Source organism: Lepidothrix coronata, unplaced genomic scaffold (genome assembly GCF_001604755.1).
Source record: "Lepidothrix coronata isolate B3197 unplaced genomic scaffold, Lepidothrix_coronata-1.0 Scaffold227, whole genome shotgun sequence".
In the NCBI taxonomy this organism is placed as follows: Eukaryota; Metazoa; Chordata; class Aves; order Passeriformes; family Pipridae; genus Lepidothrix; species Lepidothrix coronata.
This window is the reverse complement of record NW_016690407.1, coordinates 144,775-167,587: the sequence shown is the minus strand read 5'-3', so window position 1 is coordinate 167,587 and position 22,813 is coordinate 144,775. Positions and strand designations below refer to the sequence as shown.

The 22,813-nt window shown below is 36.9% G+C and overlaps 1 protein-coding gene across 7 annotated transcripts in view; it reads left to right on the top strand.

The window, feature by feature from the left end:
• EPHA7 (EPH receptor A7) overlaps window positions 1-22,813 on the top strand; it is a 165,966-nt gene that overhangs the window by 118,394 nt on the left and 24,759 nt on the right. For 4 of the 7 annotated variants that reach the window (XM_017834035.1, XM_017834031.1, XM_017834036.1 and 1 more), the window contains exons 6-12: window positions 1,705-1,829; window positions 5,369-5,537; window positions 13,367-13,475; window positions 14,172-14,227; window positions 17,340-17,465; window positions 21,606-21,791; window positions 22,336-22,397. In XM_017834035.1, coding sequence (XP_017689524.1) covers window positions 1,705-1,829; window positions 5,369-5,537; window positions 13,367-13,475; window positions 14,172-14,227; window positions 17,340-17,465; window positions 21,606-21,791; window positions 22,336-22,397 — 833 coding nt within the window. Of the gene's footprint in view, window positions 1-1,704; window positions 1,830-5,368; window positions 5,538-6,630; window positions 6,690-13,366; window positions 13,476-14,171; window positions 14,228-17,339; window positions 17,466-21,605; window positions 21,792-22,335; window positions 22,398-22,813 lie in introns of those variants that run through there. The other 3 variants (XM_017834032.1, XM_017834034.1, XM_017834037.1) reach the window with 2 other exon arrangements.

Genomic DNA, 22,813 nt, shown 5'->3' with positions numbered 1-22,813 from the left:
ATAAATTTAATTTAAAACCCTACATGTTTTAAGTTTTTAGGAAAGCTAGAAACTTCAAAATTTCATTAAGAAGTTAACGATCCAATTTTAATTTTTTAGAGGATTATTTTCTTGATTGTACTGTAAATATTTTTATTTTAATCATTATGGTTTTATATTTAATGGTACCGGAGTGTGCATTCTAGATGGTTTATGTTATTTAAATTACCTGGAGAAAGTGAAGTTCAACTATTTGTTGCTTGAGGTAAGAACTTTATTTTATTTGAACATCATCAGAATCTGTACATTATTTTACATAGTAAAAGCCTTACATACAGTTCTGAAATATGGTGGGATTTTTTCTTCCTAGAAAAAGATTTAAAATTTTCAGAATTTTTGTTCAAACAAACATTTCAGTATAGAATCAGTACTAGATTCTGTGCTTGAAAAAGGTATACATAAATTTATCTCTAATTTAATCTCTAATATCTCTAATATATTATCTCTAAGAAATTTATCTCAGACACCTTTCCGGTGCCTGAGTCTACTCCAAGACCAAGTCCTTGTACATATAAATGTAATTTTACTTTTAACTGTAGGGCGCTGAGGATCAGGTCCTTTCTTTCTTTATCTTTTGCACGAGCAAAACTGATTTCCATTGAACTGAATGAGAACAAGATCGAGTTCTGCATAGTTCCAATACCATAGATGTTTCTATAAGTACTGGAGTACTGTATCCATACAGGCAGTGTGTGTTTGAGGAAAACTGTGATGTTTGGCCTCCTTTGGTGCTGCACATCAGCAAAATATCTTCTGTCTTTTTTTGTTAAACATGAGATAAGCTGATAAAGCAAGTTACTTTTTCAGTCTCTCACATTTTATTACGTTGTCTCTTAAACATTTTATGTGAGAATCAATGGCTCTGTAATGCCTGTATATTGGGTTGGGGTTTCTTTAATTTCAAAAGGTCCTTGTTTGTGGCTGATGTTTGTTAGAAAACTTAATGTCTGTGTGTGCATGCATGCAGTGTGCATGTATGTATGTCTCTGAGAGTGAGGCAGAGGAAGACAGTGTCCCCCTTGTTTCATAAGATCTACTTCTTAAATTGTCTCGCACTTTCAAAAATGCCAAGACCAAGTGTGGAAACTTCAGGTCTAAAGAGAGAATGTCCTGGAAAGGTTTGAACTAATGAAAAAGAGTGGACTTAGTATCTTAACAAGGTTGTTTTCATCACCAAGTCATGTTATAATCAGATAGTGTGACAGATTATTTTTTAAGCAGAATTGCAGTCAGTCATATCAAATCAGCCTAAAATGTGATTTTGGTTCTAAAATATTATTTTTCTTTTTATGTGCATTTTAGAAACATATCCAATAAATATTTAGACTCTTAATTTACTACACATCAATCTAAAAATCTGCTTTGCTGTCATCCTCAGAATTAATTTGCTTAATTGTTACTCCTATTCTATCAATCTCAGTTTTACACTAACTTGAAAAATGCCACTTTTTGCTGTTTGCACTGTAGTTCAATTTCTATTCTAAGTTTATGAACAGTAATAGCGTACTGCTTGAATATTCATTAGCTTTGTATTGTGAGTTATGAAAAGGTACTTTATTTTACCTTAATGAAAGTGGCTCAGCATGGGGTGGATCAGTAATGACGTTTGATTTTAGACGTCCAACAAATTTGCTTTTTATTTATTGACACATCTTGTCCAAACAGCTCCCTCGCAAGTTAGTGGAGTAATGAAAGAAAGAGTACTGCAGAGGAGCGTCGAGCTTTCCTGGCAGGAACCAGAACATCCCAATGGAGTCATTACTGAATATGAAATCAAGTATTATGAGAAAGTAAGTGCTAAGATTATCTGTAATGTACAACAATGTGTTGTTTGCTTTATGTTGGTTTGCTGTGTTGTGAAACAGTGTTAAAGACATCAGCTATCAACCATCCTGTCTCTCCAAAGACAGTGATTTTGTTTATTTTTAATAACTAGCTAAGTCCTGCAATTATTATTGCTATCATATGTCTCATATATTGTATTGTGGCATACTAAAAATGAAATATACACTTGGAAGTGTGCCTTTTTTCCCTTTTTTTTAAAACTGTTAAGTTGGACGTGGACATTTTACCATTACACTGTTGTTTTTCTGTCTCCTTTACACCATGTTTGAAGCTTGTTTCATTTCCTTCCGTGTCACTGTAATTCTACTCTTGAGATGGTGTATCAAATACAACTCCTGACTGCACTTTGTGTTTCCATATGAGCTGGGCAGCTTCGAGTTAATGTCTGAAAATTTCCAAAACACTTCCTACAGTTTCAGCAAATAAATATTTCTTATTTGTCCTTTTCAAAAGGACCAGCATTATGAAATTTATTTTTCACTTGTTCTCTCAACACAATAATGAATTGAAGGCTGCTTTTCAATAGTAGATGAAGTGATCTCTGTTTCTGGTAGAGTGAAATTGCAATCTTACTGATGTCAAGTCGGAGTTTTGCCATTCATTTCAGCGTGTCTAAGGCTTCATTCATGATAACTTTGAAGTACTTCAGAATAAAAAAATTCTGACAACCGTAAGCTGGATGAAAGCAGAGTGAAGGCAGGTCGTGCAGCTATATGTTTTTCACAGGACCCAGACTAAGTGTGTCTACTCGAGATTCCCTGGGAAATTGACTGCATAACATAACATACTCCTAATTTTTATAAAACATTCTGTGAAAAACAAAGAACAAATTAAAATAAAAAAAAATTAACAAGGGAGTTCCTTTGTGATCATTCATGAAGACATTTCATGTCTGCAAACAAGGTAATAGTACCTCCATGTCAAAAAGACCATGTCAGTTTACTAGGTAACATGGAATTAGGTAAATTCAGACCACATTGGATCTAATCTGAAGTGTCATATTTGATTTTCAGTGCTGAATTACACAAATATACTTATCAAAAGATCTTTATATGATTTGGGAAAGCAATATAATGTTTATTTGTTGATGCTAACTTCCAGTTTAAGTTGTTAAAAACTCTTATAACAAAATTTATCAGATCTCTACAGATAATTAAGCAAGTCTTTTAAAGAAATTTTACTAATTAAACAAGTCTTTTAAAGGATTTTTACTAATTTTTGTTCTGACAGCATTTGTGTGTGCATACACACATAACTAAAGTCCACATATTTAAAAAGAGTTTACAAGGGCAGTACTGTCCTCTGCACAAAAAAAAAAAAAATTGCAAACCAAAAACCTTGGAATTTTTTTAATATACACAGCAGTTTCTAACCTGTTAAAATACAGTAAATAATTTAAATAGGTAGTGTAAAATGACAGAAAAATTATCAATATACTAGATTTTTCATATGCTAGCTTTTAGAATGTGACTTTTAGAATATTATTTTCCCTATATGTTCATGCTACTTTAAATAACCAGCAGAATTTCATTGCCAGTTTGCTGTATTTGCAAAGAAAATAATTGATGTTAAAGTTCTTTTGTAATAGAAGAAAATCTCCTTGTATTATCCTTATTACAGTGAAATTAATGAGAGAATACAAAGCTTATTCTACAGTCACAGATAAACTGGGCTATATATCTTCAACTGAGACAGTTTTTACACAAATACTTAAATGTTTGTTTTCCTTCCAAAATAGTGAAGTTCAGCTTTAAAAGTACTTCCTAATCTTGCTCAGAATGAGAGAGGCTGTTTAAGTTTTGTTCCACTAGTTTAAAAGAAAAAAAAAAGATCTGAACTTTCAGCTCCTTTTAGAGCTAAATTAAATCAAACATTTCTGTCCTTCTGAAATATTCTGATAACTGTTTTTTTCACCTCTCACTTCTGGCTAGGGCTGGAATGGAAACTGCCTGAAATCTCCAAAGTAAGCCTGTCCTGTGAGATTTCTAACGCAGGTTATTTTTATTTCTTTGTTATTTATTTTGAATGCAAGAACTGTTGGCAATTCAAATAAACCTTATTTATGCATCAAAACCCAAACTCTGAAATTCCACTGTGGCTTACAGTCCCAAACCTGTTTATGGTTTCCTTACACTTGTTTCTTCTCTCTCAAGCATTCCTGTTCTTTCTCACATACCAACATACATTCCACCATGGTCCTCACTTACAGATGATTTAAATCCTCTTGGACAAGATATGAAAAAGTTGTTGCTAGCCAAGACGACGGGCTTGCTCAAATAACAGACTGGGCAGGAACTAGGAAAAACTATTACTGAATCTCAGAAAAGAAATCATATACTTTCTGTTAAACCTTGTATTTCAGCAAAAGCCTTTGCTGCTTTACTGACTGCAAAGGGGAAGGTTCTCCATAAATTTTAGCTGGTGAAGTACTATTGAAATGAGTACAAATTTATTCCTTCCCTCTGTATCTGTCTCATTAGCACTGCTGCATACAGCTCATGCTTCTCTGGTCATGTGGTGCATTCAAATGGTTGGTTAATTCATCTCTTCTGCCCTTCAAATCAGGGTTGCATCTGCCACCAAAAATCAACAGGGCTGCACATATCTATGCTGAAAGATAATCTATGTCAGTAAATGTGATGAATAAGTAGGGCTTTTTGAACACTGTAATGATCTGTGATACAGCTTTTGTACTATTTGAAAGTGAGTTATTACTCATAGGGTTTGTAATCTTACAGCTTTAAATTTGGGGAGTGTCATACTGAGCTTCTTTCCCTGGGTTCTTCTTTATAACATAGAGTCTAAAACTGAGAAAAGACTAAAAGCCAGAGGAAAAAAATCTGAAGTGAAAACTGAGTTAAGGACCTCAGAAATTGTACAAAATCCAGGCAATTATGCATTGGCAATATTGTATTTGTTAAAGATGTTGGAAGAGTAAAATGTCAAAGTAATGATGTCAGTCGGAGTTTTGCCATTCATTTCACAATGTCTAGGACTTCATTCATGATAACTTTGAAGTACTCCAGAAATAAGAAAAAGCTGACAACAAAAACCAGGTTAATGCAGACTGAAGGCAGGTTGCACAGCTATATGTTTGTCGTGTTCTTACGATGAAAGAGTGAATTTCCCTGTCCTTGAACTGTTTAGACCCCACGGATCCCCCTGGAAATCTGTGGTTGAGTTATTTCTCATCAAAATTTCACAAAATGTAATCAGAGCCTAAAAAGGAATCATTTTTTGTCTGGATGTTCTATGAGCAACAACGTGAGCATCCCATTTGAATTTTATGTTACACTTAGAGCTCTTCATTGCATTGACAATGTTTTGTAATACTCCACAGAGTATGCTTTATTTTTTATGTTAGGGGAAAAGAGCATTCAGCAAATTGAAATAAACTACCCAGGCTGGCTGTCAGTTGCTGTTGTGCAACCATGATAAAATCTGATCTGTAAATGTCATTTAATCTTTGTCTTATTGTTTCCAGGATCAAAGGGAGAGGACCTATTCAACAGTGAAAACCAAATCCACTTCAGCTTCTATTAATAACCTAAAGCCAGGAACAGTGTATGTTTTCCAGATTCGTGCATTTACTGCTGCTGGTTATGGAAATTACAGCCCTAGACTGGATGTTGCCACACTGGAAGAAGCCACAGGTAAGCAATTAGGTTTACAGGGAATTAACCATTTCTGTAGAGGTAGTAAGTAAAGCAAGAAAAGAGTTATAAGCATTATAATTACAATTAGAAGGAATGAAATTCTACAAGAAAGTGGATTTTTGTAACTGTGTTTTGAAGGATGAGCTTCAATAATTTCTTTTTCCATAGAACTTGAAAATTAGTCTTATAATTAGCTGGGGGAGATTTGTAACATATCAGGTTCATCTCCTCTGCTGTCCTTCTAATACAAAGACTTCCTTTTTATAAAATTCAAATACACATTTCTTTCTCCCCACAAAAGAAGTGAGTAGTGATGAGCTGAGTAACTCAACTAGATTCTTCTGTCACTGGGGAGAAGGATGGAGGAGATTTCAACCCGCAGAGGCTTCTCTGGGTCATTTTTTTCATTTGATTTCCTGAAAAAATCTTGATAGTTTTGTTTAAGCTGTAAATCCATCTTTAGTGTATTTTGAATTCATTGGCAATGAATTGTGCCCTTATTTGCCTAAAAATCATACTGATACCTTTTTTATTCACCAGTGTAGATATGTGCTTGCATGTTTAGAGAAAATATTCCACATTTTGCATCTTCAGAAAGAAACTCTTCCATCAGTGAGACCTGGCAGCTGTGAGCCCATTCTCGGGAACTGTCTGTGTTCCTGGCAGCTCCACCACTCTGTTGCAGACCCAAATTTGGTTACCCTGTTTTGGAACATTTGCTTCAGGTTGACCTGCCTGACAGCAGGTCAGCCAGAATTGGAGCTGGGAATCCGTAGCCTACAAATTCAAAGGGTATGGATGCCATACCCTCTCTGCACTCTATGCAGGATATCTAAGGTGCAGACACACATTATTGCATCTTATTAATTGCAGCCAGGTGTTGCCTGAACAACTTGTGGGCATTCTTAAAACACAGTGGTTAGGTCTTGATTCCACCTTAGTTTTACACAGAATATAAAAACTATAAATAATGAATAATACCGCATATCTAATAGACATAATTGAAATAGTAATTATCATAATAGCAGCAATAAGCTGTTATTACTAATGTTATTAGCTCTGTGTCTAATAGCATACTTTCCATCTGTAGAGTTCTGCTTTTGGAAGAGTCAGTAGCAGAATCCCCATTTTGCAGAATGGGAACCTAAGGTACAGCCAGAAGTAATTTCTTATTTTGAGTAGTTTTCTGGAAATTAGAAGTCTGTCATAATCAGTCATAAGTTTCTGCTAATTAGCTAATTTATTGTCCATAGTGGTTTAAAATTAGTTCTTAAAAATGTTTCCCCAACATTTCCTTAAGTATCTGCATATTTTTTATATACTGAATGTAAGCATTCTGGTAGCTGCTAAGATTAGCAATGATAATTTCAGAGAAAAACAGTCTTGACTGGAGTTTGGTCAACATATGGAAGATTAGGAAATCCTATAATAAATGCATCACTGACCAAGCTCCTGTACCCTTTTTCTCACTCAAGTGATGAAAAAATGCATATAAACCAGAAAGATGCTTTGCCAGCATGCACAGCAGGTTTTTTTCTTGTCACAAGCCAGCTTTGTGTTTCAGATGCCATGTAAAAATGTCCTGTCTTTTCATTAAAGAAAATTTTAAAAGTGGCATATTTTCCATTAACTTGAGAGGATGCTATAAAATATAATTCCTATCAAGGAGAAGCTTCCACAATTTCCCATATACAATTTTCAGAAAAAATTGTTGGTAAAAAGATAGTAAATCTCATTAAATTCTTCTAAAATAGTTTTACACAAAAATATTTGTTTCTCATATTTATTTGTAGTTTTACGAGAACTTGCGGTCTAATCAAATTAGTCTTCTGTTAGCATTTTAAATTAAAATCTTTATTGGATCATTTTTAGGAAATATGCCTCAAGTGAAGTACTGTACTGTTGAACACTAAACCAGTATTATGCTACAGTTTAGAGGCATTGTCTTCTCATTATTCCAGTGGATTTCTGAATGCAGCTTTTAAAAATCTCGTGTTTCAAGAGGAAAATACACGCATATATTATGTAAGAATATGTATAATGACCATCACAGTCGTGCAGTCATGTTGCCTCAGTGGATTTCTCCTGGTACATAACTGGTTGGCACTTTTGGTTGGTGCTGTTAATTAAGTAGATTTTTCTATCATGCTCCATTTTCTGAATTGTGGTAGAAACTGCATAGCCACTTTTCACTGTTCAAAGAACTACATCCATTATAATAATGTTACTGATATGTAAAATATACATATTTTATGCCTGTATTGGAATATATCATATAGGGGGTGTATTGCATAAATATTTATGTAAAAATTTCATAATTATGAAGGAAACGTTTTATAAAGGCAAAATATGTTTATTATATACTTTGTTTGCCACAGTTCAAGTCAATGACTCTAGTAATTGTATTTTTTTGTTGTCTGGGTGTTAGAGACAAAAGTCCCTCACGAAAAACACACAAATGCATAGAATATCACTTAAGTGGCAATTTTATCTCTTGGTTCACTAAAATATTTAAAAGTCAGGTTAAATGGCTTGTGGCCAGATGATCCTGAGCTTTTTGTAATTTAAGCAGATTTTTTCACTTGCAGAATCACAGAATCAATTAGGTTGGAAAAGACCTCTGAGGGCTTTGGGTCCAATCTTTGACTTTGTTATGGCTCTCACTGTTAAAGTAAAAGCACTCCACAAAACCTGACATGACAGTCTTTGCTTTTTCCTTTTGCCATGAATCAGTTTAAATCAAACAAGATTAAAGCAGTATGCATATATAGCTTTTATTTCTAATGTCTGAAATAACAATACTACACATTTTTATAGAAGGCATAAAGCAAAATATTTAAGAAAGAAATATTTGGTGTACATGGCTCCAATTATAACTGCAGCTTTTGTGATGGACTTCACCAGAAATTCTTTTTTACAAATTGTACTTTCAGGTTGCTTGCATGCTAAAAGGTTGCTGGAGCAGCAGCACAGCATTTTCAACTAATATCCATTTCAAATTGTCCAGGGTGTTTAGATACCCATTCCCCATCCCTACAACCATGTATTTAAAAGGTGGTTTTCAGTCCTTTAAATTAAGCATTGTGAGTTGGATGTGCACATATCATAGCGCCAGACCAGATATCAGCCCATGTAGCAGCTCCCTGTCTCACTCCGTGTCTGAGCACAGTTTAAGCAGAGGTAAGGACAGACTTCTCTGTCCTGTTGCTGATTTCCTGTCATCACCATTTGGGCAGCACCAGTGACAGGGCAACCATGCTATGCACTCCCTGAAAGGGTCTTCTGCATCACAAAATCATTCCTCTAAGAACACTCTAGCATCTTTAGTTCTGCCAAACCCCAGGGATCATTCCAGAAGCTGGGTTCTGATTTACCCTTACACTAACAGAGTTCATCACACAGAAGAGAGAATCAGCAGAGTACCTGAACAGAGTCAAATGTCTTAGAATGATGTCACTGAATTCATACCAGACCATGCCCACAGTCAAGCCCCATTTTTTTTAAAGATGTAAAATTGCATCATATAATACATTGCATCCCACCTATCTTACCAGTTGGCCAGTGTGCCATGTCCCAAACATTTTCCAGAGCCCAAAAAGCATCCTCTGCTTGCTTCCAGAATGTGCCAGTAGCCAAAATCTGTGAGGCAGTTACACAGAGCAACCCACTCACATATGTCGGCCTCTATGCTCTCATCTTGGCTACTGGATTAGGTGACAGGCTGGGCTGGGGATTTTTCCAAACATTTTTGATGGATGAAGCTTCACACCCTCGCCACTGTGACAGGATGCTGCCTCTTCTTCACTTTCAAGTGAGGTTTGCACTGAAGTTCAAAGAGAGGAGGGAACAGTTTAAGGAAATGCTGTATTTTACAGAAATTTGACATTCTTTGGGATTGTCTATTTTGATGGCCTGATTATGTTATAGGAACTGAGTATTACTTACGCACCTACTCTCATGCACAAGACAGTCACCACTGATTTCTTAGAAGTTCCATGAGTGGGATGCAGCCAAGCCTGCAGAAGCATCCTACTGACCTGGGTATCTCAGAAAGTTATAGTTACTCAAAGATAAGCATTCATTCTTTTCAGGTAAAGAGTAATATTAATAATGTGATCTTTCTCAACTGCATTAGGTAGAATATAAAAAAAATACAGAGTTTCTTTAGGAAATAAAATTGAAGGGGATGTGTGTGTGAGTCTGTGTGTATGTGTATGTGTGTAATTTTCTTCTAGTGCAGATTATTCTAAATCTGTGTAGTATAACAAGGGGTTTGTTATTGTGTGTGTAGGGAGAACAGTCAGTACAAGTCAGTGTCACTGCCAAAATAAATCGTGTTGATTGGCTCACTTCTTCCAAGAAAAAAAATGGTTTATTTGTTTCTATGGGAACTTCTGAAGTCTGCAACAGGAACCCAATTCTGTGAAATTCATAAAATCCTCTTGTAGACATTATAGTTCAGTTACCACTGCCAGCAGTAATTCCATCATACCATCTTCAATTTCGTTTACCAGCTATTAGTTTAGTTTCCTTTTTTTTTTTCTTCTCTTTCACCTGTCCTGCTGCATTTTGATCATGGGGTGGTTTACATGGCACCAGGCCTGCTGGAGACAGATGGGGATCACCTGTCTAAAAGAGGGAAAAGGATTCTAGTCTGTGAGTTTGCCAGGCTGATTGACAGGACTTTAAACTGGATTTGAAGGGGGAAAGGGATAAGACCAGCCTTTCTAGAGATGAGCCTAAGGGCAACATGCCAGTGTTGGAGGTGAAATCAATAGCCCAGTTGCAGTGCATCTGCACCAATGCACGCAGCATGGATAACAAACAGGAGGAGCTGGAAGCCATCATGCATCAGGAAAGCTATGACGTAGTCACCATCACAGAAACTTGGGATGACTTGCATGACTGGAGTGTTGCAATGGATGGCTATAAGCTCTTCAGAAGGGACAGGAGAGGAAGGGGAGGTGGTGAGATAGCTCTGTACACTAGGGAGTGTTTCAACTGTATAGAGCTCAATGATAGTGATGATTAGGTTGGGTACCTATGGGTAAGAATCAAGGAGAAGACTAACAAGGCAGACACCATGGTGGGAGTTTGTTATAGACCACCCAACTGGGATGAAGAGGCAGATGAACTATTCTATAAGTTGCTGGATAATGTTTCACAATCTCTAGGCCTTGTTCTTGTGCAAGACTTTAACTTGCCAGATGTCTGCTGGAAACTGAACACAGCAGAGAGGAGGTTGTCTAGGAAGTTCCTGGAGTGTGTGGAAGATAACTTCCTGACACAGATGGTAAGGAAGCCTACCAGGGGCCTACCTGCTAGACCTGCTCTTTATGAACAGAGAAGAGCTGGTGGAAGATGTGGTCGGCAGCCATCTTGGGCATATAAACCACAAAATAATTGAGTTTTCAATTCTTGATGAAGTAAGGAAAGGAGTCAACAAAACCTCTACCTTGGATATCCAGAGGGCAGACTTTAGCCTGTTCAGAACACTGGTTCAGAGAGTCTTTTGGGAAACGGCCCCTAAATACAAAGAGGTCCAGGAAGGCTGGCCATATTTGGAAAGGAAAACTTAAAGGCAAAGGAGCGAGCTGTCCCTATGTCCTGAAAGATGATCCAGCAGGGAAGAAAACTAGCCTGGCTGAATAGGGAGCTTTCACTGGAACTCAGGAAAAAGAAGAGTTTATGACCTTTGGAAGAAGGGGCAGGCAACTCAGGAAGAGTACAAGGATGTCGTCAGGTGACGTAGAAAGAAAACTAGAAAGATGAAGACTCAGCTAAAACTGAATCCGGCCCCTACTGTGAAAGATAATTAAAAGTGTTTTTATAAATACATTAACAACAAAAAGAGGGCCAAGGAAAATCTGCATCCTTTTTTGGATGCGGAGGAAAACACTGTAACCAAGGATGACGAAAAGGCTGAGGTACTTAATGGCTTTTTTCCCTCAGTCTTCAGTAGTAAGACTGGTTTTCTTCAGGGCTAAGCCCCCTTAGCTGGTAGACAGAGACAAGAAGCAGAATAGACACCCTGCAACCCAGGAGGATATATTAGTGACATGCTGTGCCACTTAGACATTCACAAGCCTACAGGGCTGGATTGGATACAGACAAGAATACTAAGGGAGCTGGCAGAAGAGCTTGCCAATCCACTCTCCATCCTTTACCAGCAGTCCTGGCTCACCAGGGAAGTCCCAGACAACTGGAGGTTGGCCAGTGTGACGTCTATCTACAAGAAGTGTTCAAAGGAGGATCTGGGCAACTACAGGCCTATCAGCCTGACATCAGCACCGGGGAAGGTAATGGATCAGATCATCTTGAGAGCCATCACACAGCATGTCCAGGATGACAAAGCAATCAGGCACAGACAGCATGGGCTTACAAAAGGCAGGTTCTGCTTGACCTGTGCAGTCTCTTTTTATGACCAGGTGACCTGCTTAGTGTAGGAGGGAAAGGCAGTGGATATAGTCTACCTGGCCTTCAGTAAAGCCTTTGACACTGTCTCCCACAGCATTCTCCAGGAGAAACTGACAGCCCATGGCTTGGACGGGTGCATTCTTCACTGGGTTAAAAACTAACTGGATGGCCAGGCCCAGAGAGTGGTGGTGAATGGTGCCACATCCAGCTGGCAGAAGGTCACTAGTGGGATTCCCCAAAGCTTAGTGTTAGGGCCAGTACTGTTTAATATCTTAATCAGTGATTTGGACAAGGGGATCAAGTGCACCCTCAGTAAGTTCTCAGATGAAAATAAGTTGGATGGGAGCATTGATCTGCTGGAGGGTAGGAAAGCTCTGCAGAGGGATCTGAATCTGTGGGCTGAGGCCAACTTGATCTTGGAGGTCTTCTCCAACCTTAATAATTCTATGACTTTATGACTGGTGCCTGATGTCTCCTCCTCTGTCCATCTCCTGGTCTAGATCCTCACTTACAAATCAACAGAGCTCCACAGAGTTCAGTAGCACTGTGCTCATTTAATACAGCTGAGTACATGGCCACCCTTAGTAGATGTCAGGCAAGCAGTGTATTTAACGAACCTCAAGGTTTCTCAGACTAAGTATTTACATACTCAGTTTAAATTAACGTGGCATGCATAAATTTGCATATATTAATAGAATTGGCATATATTAATAAAAAGAGCCATAACGTGTGGCTGTTTTAGCATATAAATTCTCTGAAGCACGGAGAAGTCCATTTTGTATATGTGGAAGCACCTTTTTTTTGCTAACAGAAACAAGTGATAAGTAATAATAGCTATTTACAATGATTATTAGCAGTAAGAGATTGAAATATGCTAACTAGGTAGTCTGCATTAAGAACATTTCAGCTCAAACATTTTTCTTAGAGTTAAGACACTATTTTCTTGGAAACCATGAAAGTCATATCAAGGAGCTTTAGAGGGAAAGCTTGAAGCAGAGTTCTTCAGGGATTACTCCTCTACTGTACCTCCTTACAGGAATATCCAGGTCTTACCTCTTAGGAGGGAGTCAACAACTGAGCAAAACAGAAGGCAGCACAGCAGTAGGACGGAGTGGAAGTGACTGGTGCTAGCAGTGCTGGCTTTCAGCTAATGGCTGTACTGCTTTGGCCAAGGAAATTCCAGCTTGGCTTCTTTTTATTCAGTGTAGACAATCATTTACTCATACAGCATTGGGTTAAATTTCCAATGAAGGCCCTTCTTTAGATTAGTATTATCAATATAGTAGTTTCAGATAAAAGCAGGCTACAACAGTAGACAATCTACAATTCATGATGATTGACTTAAATTTTTGCGTTCTCTTTGTAGTGATTAGTTTTTAACTAATCTCTTCTCTGTGCTCTGTTTGTAGCCACAGCTGTTTCCAGTGAACAGAATCCTGTTATTATCATAGCTGTGGTTGCTGTGGCAGGAACCATCATTCTGGTCTTCATGGTGTTTGGTTTCATCATCGGACGAAGGTATTGCATCTTTCACGGGCATTAGCACATCTGACCCCACTCTTGTGAACTCTTCATGCATAGTCTGTTCTGGGATAGTAACTTGAAAAACTAAAACAGAAATAATTTTTAGTAAGGACAGTTTTCATTTAAATTCCCTTACCAATTATATGGTTTGTCCTGTTACCTTGGCAAGACACTTAAATCAAGATGTTCTTTTTGTCCTATGTAAATGTGCTGTAAAAGGAACCCCTAGCAGGTTCTTTAACTGTACTCCTCAAAATCCCTCTTCCTGTTCGGTTTTCTCACATGGAGAAATCTGACACTTTATCTGATCAGCCTTTAAATGACTTTACATTCAAGAAAAAGAGACACAGCAGTAAATTTAAGAATACCCTCATGTAAAACAGTCTTGTACTTTCAAGTTCTTTAATCCTCTGTTTTACCTGTTGAAGCTTTTCACCAGAACTAGAATTTTTTTCTTTAGGACCTGTCCTGGCTGGTATTTGATACAAAAGCCTTTTGATTGCACCTGTTCATGATTTATTTAAAACTCTGCTGTCAATAGAATTATAGGTGAAAGTTTCAAAGGGCCTACAGCAGTTAGGTGCTCAGTGCCTGAAAATCCCAGCCTGCAGAACTGATTTTGTCAGGACTTTAGACATGAGAAGTAAATAATTATTTACCAGTAAAACTAGTGGTTTAATTTCTTTTCAGGCATTGTGGCTATAGCAAAGCAGATCAAGAAGGGGATGAAGAACTTTACTTTCATTGTAAGTGTTTTGTTTTTTTTTCCCCCTTTTAAAAATTCCCAACTGCGTTAGTGTAGACAATACTATAGTGTAGACAATACTAAAACAAGACTCCATGAAAGACAATGCCATGGGAAATTCAAAAATGCTGTGTAAATAAAAAGCAGGAAGTTAAACACTGTAAAAATGTGACCTACAGAAAAGGAATGCAGATTAAAGACAACATTGCTCACACAGATGGTTTTATTTCTATACATGTCTATGATATACTGTTGTTTTCATTCTGCATTTTTGTTTTCTTCTTGTTGCTTTGAATATATGTTTCACATTGTCCTAACGATCCCTCTGAGGTGCAGTATTCATGAGACCTTTGCCTAAGATATCTTTACCTCAGGCAAACTTCAGATTAAGAAAGTGAGTAACTGCATCACCCTAAAAATGAAGCTGTTCTGCTCAAAAGCTTTTTTTTGCTGCTGTGAATACTGTACCATCAATATTTACAAAACATAATGTCCTTAAAAATTGAATATTTAATATGAAAAGAAAGAGGATCCACTTTGTTACTGTTTGGGTTCTAGAATCACTTGCCTAGCCAACAGTAGCACCTAAAGCCTCTTTTATTAAAATTGCATCTACCATCTGAACTTATACTAGAATGGTGGGAAAATTCAATAAAACACATCTTTCTTGGGTTAATGACAATTGAAAATGTAAGGGAAATGTAAAGGAAGGATTACGCAAGAATAGTTTCATTTTTATCCAAATATTGTTTAAAAAATTTCTTGTTTTAGCCCTTTCTCATTTCTACTGCTTTTACTTTTAAAATCCCCATTATATCCTTGAAGGAAAAGATCAGCTATGTATTCTTGTATTTCATTATATAAACAAAAGGAACATGCTAGCTAAATAATTTCTTTCCTTATCTCCATTATTGGTGACATTTGGTTTTGTTTCAGTGAAAATGTAAATTAATTAATATGAAACCTGCTACATAATAATTGATAGTTGATCCAGAAATATATATATAGACTTTATAGACGTTCATTTCCCTCATTATCCTTTCAAGAAATCTGGTTATCCAGCAAATCAGTCAGAAGATTAAGCATACACAATCTTTTTTTAAATCACGGCACAAAATGCAGGTAACTTTTTGCCGATGTAGTTTTTCATCATCTCTTGGTTGTAGATGTAGTATTTAATTTCATTTGATAGCCATGTAGAGAATAAGATGGAACCCACTGCTGTGGCCACCAGCCTGGTCACAGAGCTGAGAACACCAGTTTGGTGGCGTTTTGCTCCATAACATCTAGACAACATTCTTCTATACTGGGGCACCAGATTTTCGAAAACATAACTTAGAACAATCACTTGTTTATAACAAAAACTTACAAGAGAAACATTTTTTAAAGCAGATTTTAAAGCACTGCATCATAGATTTCATTTCAGTTCCCTTCATCTCTCTGTGACCTCCAGTGCTACACTTGAAGATACAACTACAGTGGAGGAGTTTAGTCAGGCAATTCAGATTTATATTTGGGTTCCTCCTCCCATTTTCATCTAGCATTGTCTGCAAATGCAGGCCAGCATTATTTCACATTGCTATGCCAGGATAGCCTTGGCTTGTCAAAATGTTGTATGACAACTTGAATAAAAAAACATTAGAGGCCCACTTGAGATTTGCAAGGTTACTTCCAATCCAGGCCCCTTATCACAAACACAGGAGGATGGTTCCTTCTCCGTCCTGTTGCCTAAAAGCATTATTAGAGCTGGTCGACCTATGGCTTTATTCTCATTTTCTCCAATGTCTTTTAGTTTTAAGAAATAAATATTTATAATTTTTAAAAATTGCAGTATTGTCAATACAACTGGAAAAACATCTATTTAACCACATAATATGACAGATAGTAACATCTGGGCAACATTTCAAACAATTTCTCTGGTTGTAAATTCATTAGATTACTCAACCAATTTCTCTAGGTTTTTTCCTTTTATGAGAGTTTGTGTTTGTGTCATTAATACCATCTGAAAAACAAATACACACTATTGCTAAGCTATTTTTCAATATATTTTCAAATTTAAAATATTTTATGTTAAATTAAAAGAATACAAAGCAACTGTAAATTATTTATGTTTTGTTCTGACTTTTGTTCCTGTTCTTGTATATCAGCATATCAATTAGCAGAGAAACATTTTTGCATTTTGATATTGAATTTTAATTCACTGATTTAATTAAAGTCAAGAGTATAATCTTTGTGAGCAAATTTATTTCATAAAAATTTCTTGATTAGTAGATTTTCAGGGTTGCTCTACTATCACCAGGAGTTTCCACTTTGACCAAAAGAGCAGAAAATAATTTACCTGAATCATTAGCAAACTAAGGGCAAAAATTGCACACTGGCCAGAGCACTATGCTGCCTGAGTTGCACTAAATGTTATACTAAAAATGAATGAGCAAAATACAAGTTGCCGCCTATTTTTCACTTTGGTGCTTTAGAAGGGAAATATTGGTGCCACAGAGCCCACTTTCCTTCCTATACCTTTACAAGTTGACTGCAACAAGTTGACTACAACATGTTCATATTATACTGCAAGAAATATACCTAAGGATATAATTTTTAAATGCTGTGAATACTTTGAGTGTTGCCACAGTCTGCAAAAAATATTATATTCAGTAGTTTAAGCAAATTGAAGAAGGTGAAGAAATGTTTCAAATCTCACTTGAAGACAGAAATAACATGAAGAAATGCTGTTAATGCATCCTAGGACAAAAGAATAAGCTGTCCTTACACAGAAAAGAAACTTTTGCCTCCTCTGCTGGTCTTATACCCCTTCCCTGCTTTGTTTTTACTCCCACTCAACCCTTACATTTTATTCCATGAAGCACTATTTAATGTTTATTACTTAGTTCAAGGTGGAGATGTTAGTCATTTTTAGAGATGGGATTGTGTACTTGTGTCAGCATGCTTGCAGAGGATGCCTAAAACTAAGTTTGCTTCTCAGAGCGGCTCTGACTCAGGCAGTGTGGAAACAGGTTCACTCTTCCAAGGAGCACTCTGCATAATGAAATTCCTGGGCTGACTGCACAATAAGTGCTTTTGCTTCATCACAGTCATGCTTTCTTACATCATTACAGTTAAATTTCCAGGCACCAAAACCTACATTGACCCTGAAACCTACGAGGACCCAAATAGAGCTGTCCATCAATTCGCCAAGGAGCTAGATGCCTCTTGTATTAAAATTGAGCGTGTGATTGGCGCAGGTAAGGCTGCCGTGGCTTCCTGATTCAACTGTTCCATTTAGCCGGGATCGAAACTCATACATCATAATGACAGGCAAATAATTATACCTCAAGTATAGAAGAACTTTTTGCATTTGCTAGAGTGGTTAAGAGCAATGAAGCTGCACTCACTTCTAAAATGTAAAAACAAACAGGGGAAAAGCCTAACAAAAGAAACAAATAAATGAGTAAATTAAAAGTCTTGCTTGACATTGAAAGCTTGTGGGTTTTTAATCCCGTATCTGCTGTTAAAAATGGAACTGGGGGGAGTGGGCCAGTTTTGCTGCCTATTATTTACTGTCAGAATAAAGACGTTAGGCATTTGTGCAAATTCTGCTCACTTGCCTTTCGCAAGAGGGGTTTTTGACCTCTGAAGCTTCATTCATGTGAGTAAGGAAAACTGGCTGCAGCACAAAATCTTAAACAGAGACTAGGAAGGTCTTGTTTCTGTATAACAAAATCTTCCCTAAGGCTGTTTTTTTCTTCTACCATTTTTCTTTTTGATATTTTATGAATACAAAAAGTTATTGTTTAACTTCTTATGACTGATTGTAATTGCTTCAGCACTACATTGCTTTTCTTCCTCTTGAGCTGTCTACCACCTACTTAAGCCATGATGTTCATGCTCTAAAAAGGCAGTTTCATTTGTTTGCATTAATAAGATATGTGACATTTTTATTGCACTACTCCATGTAGTGAAATTAAGTTTCCATGGGTAAGAAAAATATCAAATACTTTGGATTCCTGGAGGAAAAGTTCATTTGCTTTCCTGTTGTTTTATACAAGTATTAGTAGAATACTTTCTAAATCACCCTGTAGTTTGGCGCTCTAAATTACATACTGTGATATTATTTAAAAACAGAACAAGAAATATCTCTAAAATAAGCTGGTTTACCTGTAAGAAAATCTTTAGACTTAAAATTCACGCCTTTTCAAAGTAACCCCACTCATGTTGAATCATGTCTCAATCAAGGAGTAGTAGCATTGAAATTAACCACACTGCTGAGCAAATTATTCCTTCAGATGAGTAAGAGCATAAGAATTTAGCCCTTGCTAACTAGGAATTTTTGTGATGCTAGAAGGGCAGCATCTCCTCTAAAAAATACACAATATACAAGATTAGCATAGTCAAATTGCAGAGCTTTATTTTTTGCTCTGAGTTAGAAAGCTACCAGCACAGCAACAGTTCAGAGCGCAAAGATATATTCGGTTGGATTTTGCCAGTGCCTTCTGAGCAAAATGCTGAAAACACTGCAGAGTATATAGTTTAAAATGTATTTTCACTGCTATGACAAATTCCAGAATGTTAATTTTGTTGACTGCAGATGAATTTAGTCTTGATTTTAATGAGTATAACTGATAGCAAAATTAACTAACGTGTGTCAGTAGTCATTCCGAAGAAAGTTAACTAGAAGTGCAGTGGTGAAAGCATATTTTCTGTGGCATTTAGCTATGGCTTTAACCTGTTGATGTAAATAGCAAATAGGAGTGAAATGAAATTCAGTCCAGGAACAACAGAACGTTAAAGAGCCAAAGCAGCAGCTGAAACTCATACATCAAAGAAGAATATGGAATTTCAGCTAGTGACAGCACCAGAAAAGCCACTTAGCAATCTCAATGTTCATCAGCAATGCTGGCCACATGAGCTATTGAGTAGTGCCATGTCTCTCAGACAAACAGGGTGCAAGTATGCTTGTGCTCAATTTGCATGAGGGATATGTGCTTTCCTTGCCAACATTTTCATTACCATCCCGCTGTGGCCACCTGTCAGATACAGAATATGGTGTCCACTATGTTAAGTTGTTCCTACCACACATCCTTTGTTTTAGCCTCTGCCTTGTTGACATGCTGAGCTAGTGGCTGTGCGGCTGTGCAGTATTCCCACTCTTCTTGTCATATTTTCCGGTTCATTTTTGGGCATCATTTCAGCTGAATATACTATTTTCTTGGGAATAAAAGTAGTTCATTGGCTAGCATCCTGGCCTGAAATGCATAACGTACAAGTTCAACTTTCTGGTTTGCCGGAGTGTGCATGATCTGCTTTTGGAAATCAATCAAAATCAAATCACAGAGAACTGGAAAGGAGTTAAGCCCTAGTGTCTTCTGTGCCAAGTGTCCTAATTACCTGGCTCTGAAATATCACAGACACACACTTATACTCATGTCTTGTTTTCGGTGTGGAACAAAAAAAAACCTGCAAAGTACTGCTAGAGAAAATTGTTATCCTTTAGTAAGTTCTTGAGGCTAGGGGCTACGAGTGATGAATTCATTAGTAGTCATCCTTGTTGCTAATGGTGTGCAGGAGGGAGGTTAAGGCACCAATCTAAGGACATGAGCATCTAGAAGTTGTATATGAAACAGCTATGCCTGCTGGTATTCATAGCTATGACATGGCTATTTAGACCTTGACTTCGGTGCCCAAGGGCAGTTGAGGGTAATGTGCAGACAGGAACACTTGTCTGGCCAATTAGCTTAGGTACAGCACAGTATTAACAGAGGTATATGGAGTTGATTTCAGCTAACCTTGATTCAGCAAGCGTGGTGCAGGAGGGAGAGGAATTTGATTCTGTATGCAGTCACCTCCTATAAGATTCATAAAACGAGCCGTACTGAGTGGAGATTTGTCCAAACAAGTAATTTGGAAATATTAAGTCGTGGTCTAAGTTCTACCCTTCTGGATGGAGAACTCTGAAACTGATATCCAGTTACTGCTTTTTTCTTTCCCCAACCTCTTGTCTTGGGGCTGTCAGGAGAACCGTAATGTTTGAATGCTGACAGTGTTCTAAACAAGATTTCTCAGAACCCATCCATTAGGACACTTCAGGCATTCAGACCCATTTCCAAGCATACCTCTCTCCACTGCCAACCAGACATCTTGACAGCATGTACGTGCACTTAAGTTCTGATCCCACAAAGTTTCTCAAGACATCAGTCTATGTCCCAAGAGGATTCTCTTACCAAAATCTCTGTGTCTTACCTTGTTCAGTCATTTTTTTTCAGCACTCCTAAAACATGTCTTAGATGTAGGTGTGTCTGCATACTTGTGTGTACATAACAGCTTAATGTTAAGGCACTACACAGGTATGCAAGAGATAAGTTTCTGACTTCATTTGATTTGGAGGAGGGCCTTGGAACTATATCTCCCATACTCCAGATGAATTTACAAAGTACCAGATTGTTAAATATTTTTGCAATGAGTCTTTCTTTTTAAAAGAGAGATGTTCCTGTTTATTCAGTGTACGTTACTACCCTTTTCTTCTATATTTACAAAGAGATTTTTCTTCCTGGCTGCAGTATTGGATAACTCACTTTTTCTCTCTTCTTACATAGCTGTGAGGCTAGGGACAATCCTTAAATCTTCCATAATCTCATTAAGATTGAGGTAGAGGTATTGCCATTCAGCTCCATACATCACATGCTTCCATCCTCTTTCCTGTCTGATGGAGTCCAGTTACGTCTCTCCTAAATTTGGTTGTTGCTGCTTTTTTTTTTCTTTTTCATATTCTTGCAGGCTGTTTCGTCTTTTGTATCACATGCTTCTTCAAGTTCCAATTGTCTGTTAGTTTAGAACCTTTTACGAACTTGCAGCATTTGCTTGTGTTTGTTTAATGTAACAAAATTGTTATAAGTCACACCTTTCATTTCATAATCTGTAAAGTAAATTATCTTGCTTGAAGGTAATAATGTAGTGCTTCATTTAACACCATAATGATGCTAAATTAAAAGCAGATCTGCAAGAGCTGACTTTTGAAAGAAAAAAAGCCACTGGATCTAAAGATAGCAAGGAAACTGTAGAGCAGAATGACATTTTCACTTAGAAGTGGTATTACTATTTCTATAATAGCGTTTTCTTATGAAAGCCACTTCATTTTTATTTCCTGATTTTGAAAAAAATGCAACAAATTTCTAACAAGTCTTTTATAAAATATTCACATAAGGGTCCTGTTGATTGACTTAACATAAGGTGTTTGTTCCATAAGGGTCAGCAATTCAAGGTAATCCATTTCAAGTATAAGCATTCACGTGCAAGATTTAAACACACCCTTAGGTGGCTAGTTGAATCAAGGCCTAAGGAAAATATTGATAGGCGGGACAATTCAGCACTGATCTACTTCATTTTAGGAGAGTTTGGTGAAGTGTGCAGTGGGCGTCTAAAGCTTCCTGGCAAGAGAGATGTTGCAGTAGCCATAAAAACTCTGAAAGTTGGCTACACAGAAAAGCAAAGGAGAGATTTCCTGTGTGAAGCAAGCATCATGGGACAGTTTGACCATCCCAACGTTGTTCACTTAGAAGGGGTCGTTACCAGAGGTAAGCAGCAGCTCAATCTGTCAGTCAAATAACAACACCATGGCAGAAATTACTCCAGCTTATTCATGGTCAAAATTCAAATTATAAACAGACTGCACACTCCTAATGGATTTTCTCCTGATGCGTAACTAACTAAAACAATACTTACTTTATGCTACAACCTGAGGAAAAAAATTTAGATGTACGCATGATTAAAAGATGAAGTACTTTGAAACATATTATTTTTCTAGTTTCATTTAGCCTCAAAGACCATGCAGAGAGATAAGGTTTCTTATGTCCTTTCAAATTATCTGAAGTGTCATTATTCCAGAGTCCTGTTCACACAGAAGGAGGTAGGAGGGCACACTGACTTTTTGATTTGTATGGTTCGATTTTGTGAATCATTACCACATTCCATTAAGATATTTAAGAAATTAGAGCTCAGTAACAGAGCTGGAGGGCTCAGAAATGTTCATTGTCTCAGTGATTCAATCCTTCAAAGGAATAACTTGTGTTTTATCTAAAAAGGCACTCCATTTGTTTTATAGTTTCTCTTTTCTTTCAGGGAAACCAGTCATGATTGTAATAGAATACATGGAGAATGGGGCCTTAGATGCATTTCTTAGGGTGAGTACCAAAATGACAACTTATATAAACATATCTAGAGTGACATATATTACATAGTGACACTTCTAAAAAATGTGGTTTATATATGTGATATATACATGTATACACGCATAATATTAATATAATTAAAATGTTTTTCAGGGTGAAATGGAGCTTGACAAATACTAGCAGTTCTCTGTGTTATTTCAGCAAAACCAGATCAAAAATGAGAGGATCAGATAAGATCATATGGAGACATTCTAGGAATTTATGTGATTTAATGTGTCATAAACACAGTGGGTTTTATTATTGCCGCCAGTTGAAATTAAAACCACTGATACATGAAGCCCAATCTTCTGCCTTTTGGGTGCAGAATTTTGTCGTGTCAGCATGGCAGAAATCAAAATAAAAGAATCCCTAAATGAACTGTGGTTCTG